Here is a 10,398-nt window from a genome sequence, read left to right as displayed (position 1 = left end):
TTCTTTCCTTCCATCTCTCTTCCTTTTCTTTTTTCCTTCTCTCTTTGTTTCCTTTCTTCTCCCTCCTCTTCCTTGCTGGCTCTCTCTCACGCTTTTCTTTCGCGCTTTCTTTTTCGTTTCCTTTCTTTTCCGTTCTCGCCGTCCTTTCTTTTTATTTATTTCCTCGTTCATTTTTCCTCTTCCTTTTTTCCTTCTTTTATTTTTCTTTTTTTTTAATTGCCTTCTGTTTATTTTTTTATTTCGTTCATTTATTGCCTCTTTCTTCCTTTTTCCTTCTCTTATTTTTTCTTCGTTTTTCTTCCGTTTTTCCTTCTATCTCTAGTTCTTTCCTTCCTTTTTTTTTGTTTCCTTTAATTTATTTTTTCTCACTCGCACCCTTCCTCTCTCCTTTTCTTTTTCCTTCTCTTATTTTTTCTTCCGTTTTTCCTTCTATTTCTCGTTCTTCCATTCCTTTTTTTTCGTTTCCTTTAATTTATTTTTCCTCACTCGCACCCCTACTCTCCCCTTTCCTTTCTTTTTTCTGTTTATTTTTTTCACACACTTTCTCTCTTTCCTTCTGTGTTCCTTCTCTCCTTATTTCCCTTTTCTTTCCCCCTTTTCTCTCTGTATTTTCTTATTTCGATTCTCGCTCTTTGCACAAACACCCCTACCCAAAGGCACACACAAAACCGCCTCCACTTCCTCGCCGGTGCCCTTGTACTATAGCGGGTTTGGTTTTGTTGTTGTTGTTGGTTTTGCTACTACGAGGAGCGTTTCTGCCATCCGATGCGGAGCCAGCAGCGGGATCCGACCGTTCCGCTGCTGCCGGGCCAGAGGGGGCTTTGGCCAAGCCCTTCTACCCCGGGAAAGAAAAAAAAATACTAATTATAAAGGTAGAGATTTTGGCTGGAGAAACGAGCAGGGAAGGGGAAGGGAGGGTCGGCCTTTACCTGCCCTGCCGCCTTCCTCCTCCTCCCCGCACGGCCGGACCCCAGAGCCTCCCCATCCCTTCCGGGGAAAAGAAGGGAGAAGCAGCGGGGCAGCCCCACGCACCGACCCGGCCGCTGCGGCGGGGACCCCCAGGGCTGGGGCAGCGACCCCCGTCCCCAGACAGAATAACGTGTTCCCCTCATAACCCCCAAGCGCCGGGTCCAATCCTGCACTCCGTCCCCTCCCGCACGACCAGCCGGCGATTTCCAGCTCCACCGCACCTGGAATTAAGAAGAAAAAATAGTGTCCGACGGGGCAGCGCTCGGGGCCCCCCCGCCCCAGGCCGCCCCGTTCCCCCCGGGGGCTGCCAGCGAGTTGCGCGGAGTGGGGAAGGGGCGGGAAGGCGGCAGGTCCGTGGGACAAAGGCCGGGGGTGGCGGGGGGGCCGCATACCTCGGGGCAGCGCTGCCGGGGGAACTTTTCATCCCGCCGCGCTGTGCGGAGTAGCCGGTCCTCCCCGCGGCCCCCTCCTCCTCCCCGCCCCCCCAAAATCCACCCCCCCCTTTTCCTGCTTGTTGCTCTCCCAGACAAAAACATTTCTCCTCCTTGTGCCTACATAAATATATACATATATATATATATAAATTAAATAAACTAACCCGCAAAACAGGTGATGTTCTCCCGCAGCCCAACTCGGGACGTCCCCAAACCCTCCCTGAGCATCCCTTTAAAGGAAATCAGTAAAAATAAAAGGAGAATTGGTGGGAACAGGTTTTTTGCAGCATGTCCCCCCACTCCGGCCCCCCAGCCAGGTGCATACTCACTTGGCGGCACAGGTACAAGCCACCCTCAACAATAGAGGCGCGTTGTTTTTTTCCCTCTGTGCCAAGCACAAGGCTGGAGCCAATTTAGATATGCTATAAATTAAGAGGTTGCCATGGTTACCCGCCTCCCATTGGCTGCAGCCCGGGCGACGCGGGCCTTCACGTCACTAAATCTGAATAAGGATGCGCGAATTACTAAGGCGGGGGACAAAGCTGGCGATGGGGACAGCATGAGAGTGGCGGCGCGGCGGCGGCGGAGCACAGCGAGGCACCGGGGCTGCCGGCTGCAGGGGGGGGGTTCATGCACCCCTCCCGCCGCGCCCGCTGCCGCAGAGCCCGCCAGAAGCGCGGCCGCCGCTCCGCCGGCTCCCGGAGCGCTCCGGAGGGACCCGGGGGGGGGATTGGGTTTTTTTAATTGTTATTTTTATTATTATTTCTCGAGGGTGTTTTGGATTTCTTTTTTTCTTTTTCTTTTTCTTCGGCATCGTTTTTTCCCTCCCGCCGCCGAGGCTCCGGAGAGAAGAGGGGGAAGAACTTGACAGCCGCTCCGTTTCACTCCCCTGATTTTTTCCTTATTACCTTTTATATTTTTTAAACATTTTTATTTTATTATTTTCATTTTTCCCCTGCGTTTCTGAGCCGCCGCCGTGTGCCGGCGCGGGGCTGACTTCTCCTGTGCGCGTCTCCATCCCCCGGCGGAGGTTATGATGGTGCATTGTGCGGGCTGCGAGAGGCCGATTTTGGACCGGTTCCTGCTGAACGTCTTGGACAGGGCATGGCACATCAAATGCGTCCAGTGCTGCGAGTGCAAGTGCAACCTGACCGAGAAATGCTTCTCCAGGGAAGGCAAACTCTACTGCAAAAATGACTTTTTCAGGTAAGTGCCCCCCCCCAACTCCCAGACAACAGAGACGAGGGAGTGCGGAGGTTCACACCGCGCCCGGCCCCCGGGGGCTCTCCCGGAGCTTTTGAGGGGAGCCTGGGGGGACTCTCCGCTTTCCCATCCATCTCTCTCTGCCGCGGATCCGCACCGACCCTGCCCCACCGCTCCGGCGGGGAACCGGTTCCCCGGGCCGGGGGAGCCCGGGGGGAGCCCGGCGGCTGCGCTAGGGCCGCTGTTACAACCCGAGAAGGGGGCGGCGAGGCCGTGCCCGGCCCCCAGGTCTCCCCATGACCTTGCCTCCACCGGCACCGGGCCCCGCTCCGCCGGTGCCGCCTCCCGCCCCGTCGCGGCAGGCCCCGGTGGGCATCGCGGTGCCAGCCTCCCCGTTCCCCTCCTGGGACAACAGGCCCCGGTGAAGACGGTGGCCAAAACCTTCCCCCCGGCCCCAAATCGGCGGGGCCCCGCGCTCCGCAGCTCCTTAAACGCCTCTAATGACTGCGATAAGGGGCCGATGAGGAAATTAGGGGCCGGGATGGGAAGGGGGGGCGATGACTTATGACTCCTAATGCCCTCACTACATCAACGTCACCGGGAGCAGAGAGGGAGGTAGAAGTTTTGCCGAGACCAGAGGAGAAAAAGGGGGGACGCTGCGTGGGCACCCCAGGGCCTGGCAGCCCCCGGACCCCTCGGGGACCCGGCAGCAGCAGCCCCGGCTTCCGAGTTTCGGGGACATCTTTTGGTGTGATAAGGTTTTTTGTTTGTTTGGGGGTTTAAATGTGTTTGGGGTTTTGTGGTTTTTTGTTTGGGTTGGGGTTTTGGTTTTTTTTGTGTGTATGGTGTGTTTTTTTTGTTAGGTTTTTTTTTTTGTGGGTTTTGTTGTTTTGGTTTTGGTGGGTTTTTTTGCTTTGGTTTGGGTGGGGTTTTGTTTGTTGGGTTTTCTGTTTGGTTTTTTTTTTTTCCTTGAGGAGATGGTTTCCAGCCGATTCGGATTCCCTGGATTCTTTATTATTTTTAAAGGGAATTTAAAACAAAAATAAGCGCACGTCTCCTGGGAAAAAAAAAAAAAACAAACAAAAAACAAAAAACAAAAACCAAACACAACACACACACAAAAACAAAAAAAAAAAACACAAACAAAAAAAAACAGCAACCAAAAAAAACCACCAAACAAAAATAATCAACGTTCTGCCTCCAGCGAAGGGAAGTAAAATGGGATATTTCCAAAGCGCCGCTTCCAACCAGGAAAACCCCCTCTGGGAGAGCTGGACGGTGGCGGCTCCGGGCCGGGGACCCCGGGATGCTCAGGGGAGCGGAGCTCCCTCCTCCGCCGCCCGTTGTTGTTCTGGGTGCGCGATGCTCCCCGCACCCACCGCTCCCTTTTTCCGTCGCTCCGGCCACAATTAGCCCCGTTTTTTACCCCGGGATTGTCGGTGGAGCCGAGTCCCCGTTCCCCGCCCGGGAGACAGCGACTGAAACGAATTGCTCCCCCGCGGACCGCGGAGGGGAACCCCCGCCGCCCTTCCCTCTCCTCCGGCCCTTCTGGAGCCAAATCCAGTCGAGGATGCTCGTGTGTGTGTGTCCCGCGTGGGGACACCCCAAAACCGAGCTGTCTCTGCCGCACACCCTACGCCTGCGAGCAGGGCTGCGAGAGGAAGAAGGCTCTCTTCCTCCTCGCCCCAAAGCGGTAAAGGTTGCGAATCTCCTGCTTCCCCTAAATCTCCCAGAGAGAGTTGCTGCAGGATCGAGCTCCCGCGGTGGGATTTTGGGGAGGGGGAATCGGTACAAACGGGCCCATCGCCGCCAGAGCTTCCAGCTCTCGCCTTTCTCCCCCTCTCCAGGAGGTTTGGTACCAAATGCGCCGGCTGCTCCCAAGGCATCTCCCCCAGCGACCTCGTCCGCAAAGCCCGGAATAAAGTCTTTCACCTGAACTGTTTCACCTGCATGGTCTGCAACAAGCAGCTCTCCACGGGCGAGGAACTCTATATCATCGACGAAAACAAATTTGTTTGCAAAGAGGATTATTTGAACTCTCCCAGTTTGAAGGAAGGCAGCCTCAACTCAGGTACGAGCGGCTCAGCCCGCCGCACCCCCCGTGGGGCCGGCTCCCTGCTGGTGCGGGCAGGAGCAGGCAGGAGCAGGCAGGAGCAGGCAGCTGCCGTGATACTGCCGGTACCTCCCGCCGGGCCGGGAAGGAGGTTTTGCTTTGCGAGGTGAGGGGTTGTACCCCACAGCCAGCTCGGCCCCCCGTTAATCCGCGGGGAGAGGGAGGGATTTGGGGTGAAAGCTTTCGAATTGGGTGGAAGCCTCTGTGACACACGCACACCCCCCACACGGGACGTGGACATGCGTAGGACGAGCGGCGGCCCAGGTGCAGCCCCGCAGCATCCTTCTGCACCCCCCCGGCTCCTGCCCCGAGAGCAGCCCCTACGGCAGCGGGGATACAGGGTGGTTTGGAAACAGGACCCCCACCCGCGGAGCCCCCACTCCCCGGAGCAACCCCTGCGAGTACATCCGATCCCCCCGCGCCACGGGCCTGATCCTTCGCCTCCTTTCACCCAGAGGCAAAGCTCCCATTTGACTTCCTTGGAAGCTGTCTCTGCGTCAGGACAGCAGGATCAGGCCCACTCCTGCTGCCCCCGCCATGCCGGGCGCCCGTGCTCACCCCCTTCCGTGGGCTCTCTCTCCGTCCAGCACCCGGGGCCGGATCCTGCCACGCCAGTCAGTGGGGCCGCTGCTGTGAGCGAGGCGAGTAGAGCTTGGCCTTGGGGGGGGTGCTGGCATTAGGGTCCCCGAGGGGAGGGTGGCTGGGGCGGAGGGGTGAGCCAGGCTCAAGGCAGTGATGGAGACTCCTGCCCCAAACCCCGACAGGGACCGGTTGAATTTTTCCCAGTGGCGCATCCCGCTTCCTGGTGTGAAAGGCGCGGCGGGGGAGAGGGGGAGCCCCGGGAGCTGCGGTGGGCATGGGCCATCGCCCCCTCTCCAGCTCCTCTCCAGCCAGCATGACACGATGTGCGGGGGGGCGGATGGGGTGATGCTTGCCTGGACTTCTGCGTGATGCTGAGGGAATGATGTTTTAGGGGTGGGGGGGGGGCAGAGATGATCTGCGTCTCTTGCTGCTCCCCAGCACCCTCCAACCCCTCTCCTTGAGAGCAGCCAGGCCGGGTGGGCTGCGGAGGGCAGAGGAAAGGGGGGCTGATCTCTCCCCTGAGTCATCCACCCCCCCTTTCCTCTCTGGGTCTCCTTTACAGTGTCCTCATGTACAGACAGGAGTTTGTCCCCGGATCTCCAGGACCCCATGCAGGACGACACCAAGGAGACAGACAACTCGACCTCCTCGGACAAGGAGACCACCAACAACGAGAACGAGGAGCAGAACTCGGGCACCAAGCGGAGGGGGCCCCGCACCACCATTAAAGCCAAGCAGCTGGAGACCCTCAAAGCTGCCTTTGCCGCCACTCCCAAACCCACCCGGCACATCCGAGAGCAGCTGGCCCAGGAGACGGGCCTCAACATGAGAGTCATCCAGGTAGGACAACCCCAGCTCACCTCCCATCCCGTCGCAGCCCTCCCCACCTGACAGCATGATGTCACGGTGTTAGCCAGTGACGTCATTCCCGCTGCAGACCGCGGTTCCTGTGATGTCAGAGCGTCATGAGGCGATTTCCTCTGGCAGAGAGCAGAGACAGGGAAAGGACTCACGTGGGTTGGGGAGAAGAAGGGGTGCTGGTGGCAGCACAGATGGTTCAAGGCTTTGACGGTCTCCCCCAGGTGCTGGGGAGGGGCTGGGACATAGAGGCTGGTCCAACAAGCTGGGGAAATGGGGACATGCAAACGCCATCTGTCCCCTGACAGCGGCACCCCAGACCCAGCCCTAGCCCTGCACCCACCCCATGCTCCTGAGGGTTAGTGAGGACCTCCCAGCCTGTGCTTTAATATACTGACCCCATAAGAAGACGTGAAAACCAGAGCCAAAATGTGAGCTGGCCACGCTCCTCGGCTGCCTCACCTGGGCTGCAGCCGCATCCCCGCTGCGCCAGGAGATGGATGCTCCAGCCCTGTGAAAACAAGGAGAAACCATTGCACTCTGCAGGCAGCCCGGAATTTCTTACCGCACTGCCCCCATGAAGAAAATCCCTGCGGAAATGTAGGGATTAATGTGCTCTAATAGAAGCATTAATAGGGGAGGACTCTCCAGCTTTGCTGCTAGCGGAGCTGCGAGCATCCCGGCTCCCGGCAGAGGGGAGCAGAAGTCCCTGGAGCAGCGTGATATTCTCATTCCTCCAAGCTGCCCCAACTCTGGGAGGTTCAGGGGGGAGTGGGGCAATAATCCAGACAGCCCACCAAGCCGAGGGAAAGGTGTGCGTGGGCTGAGGCTGTGTGGTTTGAACGAGGCGATGCTCCATAGAGAAGTGGCTGTGTCTTCCCCTTCCCTTTTATCTCCGTCCCCATCGTCCAGCTTTTCTTCTGACTCCCTGCCCGCCACAGCAGGTGCTCATCTCTCTGCTCCCCGCTTTCCACCTATTTCTGCCACGATACAGAGTTTCCCCCCTCCTTTCCCTTCCCTCTTTTCCTCCCTTTTTCCCCCATTCAGGGGAAAATTCTCCCTCCTGTATTTTCTGGCTGCCTCACTGGGACAAATAGGCTGAGGAGGAGCACAGGGGGATGCAGCCAGGGGACCAAGATTTTAATAAGCCACATTATTTGATCTGCATCCCCCCACATCCTCTCATGCACCTTTTGGGGCTATTGGCAGCAGGATTGAGAGAATCCTCCCCCCTGCAAGCAGGTGCAATATTTCCATCCCTTTCCCTAGCCACACTTTGAGGGAGGGAGGTCCCTGTGTCCCCGGTGGGTGCTGACCCCAGCTCGCCCGCAGGTTTGGTTCCAGAACCGTCGGTCCAAGGAGCGGCGGATGAAGCAGCTGAGCGCGCTGGGGGCCCGCCGGCACGCCTTCTTCCGCAGCCCCCGCAGGATGCGGCCCCTCGGCGGCCGACTCGATGACTCCGAGATGCTCGGCTCCACGCCCTACACCTACTACGGAGGTGAGGGACCGGCCGCGGGGGCCCTGTCCCGTCCACCCCCCCTGCAACCCGTCTTCGCCTTTCCCTTTGTTCCTCTCCCGGTTTTTTCCTTCCTCCACCTCCCCCCTTGCTCGGGCCCCGAGGGGACGGTGAGGGGACAGTGCCCGCGGCTGTCGCAGCATCCCGTTCCACACCACTCACACCGAAGCATCTGCGTCCACACCCCTACGCGTGTGCGCGCCCCCGGAGCGACACTACCCGCAAACACCCCTACGCGTGTTTACCCACAACTGCGCAACGCACAGATGCGCATCCCCACGCACACGCGTGTGCTCACTCCCCCCCGCAGACACGCGGCACCATTTGCACACGCAGACGCGTCCACGCACACACACACACACTCCCCCGCCGGGCACTGGGGGGGGGTGGCGGCGGGCCCTCTCCCGCCAACAAAGCCCCAGCTGCGGGGCTTTTGTGCCCCTTTCAAGCGGCATTTGTTCCAATTACCGCCCGGGCCCGCAGCATATGGAAGGTCAGCGCCGCCGGGCCACCCCCCGCGCCGCCCCGACGGGTCGGGATGGGCGCAGCGGGCGGCCCCGTCGCCTCCCCTCTCCCGCCGCTCCGTGCTGAGCCCCCCCATAAACTGCCTTTTCAAAACCTTCCCTCCGAAAAGGGGCTTTCTATGCACACCTTGCTGCCCTGCAGCCAGTTTCTGGATACCTTCTGGGCTGCTAAATATAAATATAATTTCCCCTTTATATATATATATATATTTATATTTATTCATTATATATATTTTCCCCGTTTCATATATTTTTTCCCGTTCCCTTTATACACCATTTCCCCCATTTCCTTTATATACACTTTCCCAATCCCCTTTATATGTGTATATATATATATATATATATATATAAAATATTTGTTTGTTTGCTTGTTTTTTCCTCACCCCCGTTAACTAAGAATTAAATTATGTCCCTCATTCCCCCAGCCCCAGGCTCCTTGCCGCCCTCTATCCCTTCTCTCCCTCCAGGCCATGCGAGGAGAAAGGGGTGAGCACTCCAGCCCTTAGGACAGGCTTATTTCTGTCTCTGGCCTCAAATTTGCAGGCGACACTTTGGGCCTGCACCCCAGGAGCCAGCAGAGTATTTCAGAGGAGGCAGCCACGCTACTCCAGGGGGAAGGACAGGGCTGGGTGTGGGGCACGGTGGGATTTTTTGGAAGGTTCTTGTCTCCGAGGGACCAGCTCCATCTTTTTCTCCTCCAGATTACCAAGGTGACTACTATGGACCGGGAGGCAACTATGACTTTTTCCCCCATGGGCCACCCTCCCAAGCCCAGTCCCCCGCCGACTCCAGCTACCTTCAGAACTCAGGACCCGGCTCCACACCCCTGGGACCCTTGGAGCCCCCCCTAAGCGGACACCACTCCTCAGAAAACCAAAGGTACACGGATATGATCTCGCATCCCGACACCCCCAGCCCCGAGCCGGGGATGACCGGTTCGCTACACCCCATTCCGGGGGAGGTTTTCAGTGGGGGGCCCAGTCCCCCCTTCTCCATGTCCAGCAATAGCGGCTACAGCGGGGCTCTCTCGCACCCCAACCCGGAGCTCAGCGAGGCGGCAGTTTGGTAGGTCTGGCACGGGCACGCGTGAGCCTGTGGGGGGAAACACCCCCACATTCCCCCAGCCCACGCGTGTCCCCCCCCACCCTGGAGCAGGGCGCATCACATCACCATCACCGGATAAAGACCCCCCTCTGATGCCAAAACACATCCCTGCATCCCTCCCCATCACTGCACAACTGCCCCCCAGGACCTTGGGGCCACCCCGCTACCTCCCTCTCCCGGCACCTTCACCCCAATATGATGGGGGGGACAATAAACAGTGCCCAGCCCCGAAGAACCCCCCCACTGGCGTCGGGACCACCACCTTGGACCAAAGCTGAACTCGCCTGGACACGGGTCCCACCGCCCCCGTGGCGCCTGGGGAGGGGGGCGCTGGGGCAGGGCTCCCTTCTGCTAATTAGCATCCTTTTTAATTATTCCTTACACGTCATGGCGGGGGGGGGGGGAATGGGGAATAGCAGGAATAACGCCCCCCCCGTGGCCCCTCCTCTGCCCTTGGTTTTGTTGTTCCCATTTTATCCCCAAGGAGAAGGTGGCTTTGGACCCGGTTTTTGGTGATGGGTAGCAGGGGGGGCTGAGGGGGCCAGGCCCAGGGCTACTCCAGTGACTGGCTGAGATTGAGCTCCCACGTGGCAGAAAAGACACCAGAAAGAGGCAGAAACAGGAAAAAAAAATACATTAAAAATAACAATAATAATAAAAAACCAGAACAAACCCAACCACCACAGCAGCAGAAATGAAACCTGAGCCTCGACGCCGAGTCCCACCCCAACGTTTCCCGGAGACTCCGCCAATTTAAGGATGTATTATAGTTTTTGCTTCTAGTTTCTTTATTTTGTATAAAGGAGAAACAAATAAAGTATGTTTTTGTGTTTACTGATTATTTATTGTACTTTAGTCATCGGAGGCTCCGAATTTTTCTACTTTGAAGGTGAGAAGGGGGTGGTGCAGGGGAGGGGGGCGAGAGCATAGAGAGGGAAAATAAAGGGAAGGAGAATGGAAAAGCAAAGAAAAAAATAGTTGTTTTCTGAAAGCGTCGTGGGTTTCCCGTCCCCGCTGCCTCTTGCAGAGGCTGTTAGTGTGAATGGCTCTTGTTGTTCAATGTGAATAAAAAACCTTTTAGTTGCCTACTGTTCG

General features: G+C 57.5%; 1 protein-coding gene across 1 annotated transcript; it reads left to right on the top strand.

Annotated features, from left to right (window-relative positions):
• Nucleotides 1–1,756: 1,756 nt before the first annotated feature.
• Nucleotides 1,757–9,268, top strand: LHX5 (LIM homeobox 5; the record flags this gene model as incomplete). The annotated part of the gene is made up of 5 exons (XM_080355064.1): nucleotides 1,757–2,609; nucleotides 4,454–4,677; nucleotides 5,864–6,141; nucleotides 7,492–7,657; nucleotides 8,901–9,268. Exons 1-5 carry the CDS (start codon nucleotides 2,437–2,439, stop codon nucleotides 9,266–9,268), a joined length of 1,209 nt encoding a protein of 402 aa, XP_080211190.1. The 5' UTR covers nucleotides 1,757–2,436.
• Between the last annotated feature and the right edge of the window lie 1,130 nt (nucleotides 9,269–10,398).

This window comes from Nesoenas mayeri (genome assembly GCF_963082525.1).
Source record: "Nesoenas mayeri genome assembly, chromosome: 17".
Taxonomy (NCBI): domain Eukaryota; kingdom Metazoa; phylum Chordata; class Aves; order Columbiformes; family Columbidae; genus Nesoenas; species Nesoenas mayeri.
The sequence above is the reverse complement of the archived record's forward strand: the minus strand, read 5'-3'. Positions and strand labels throughout refer to the sequence as shown.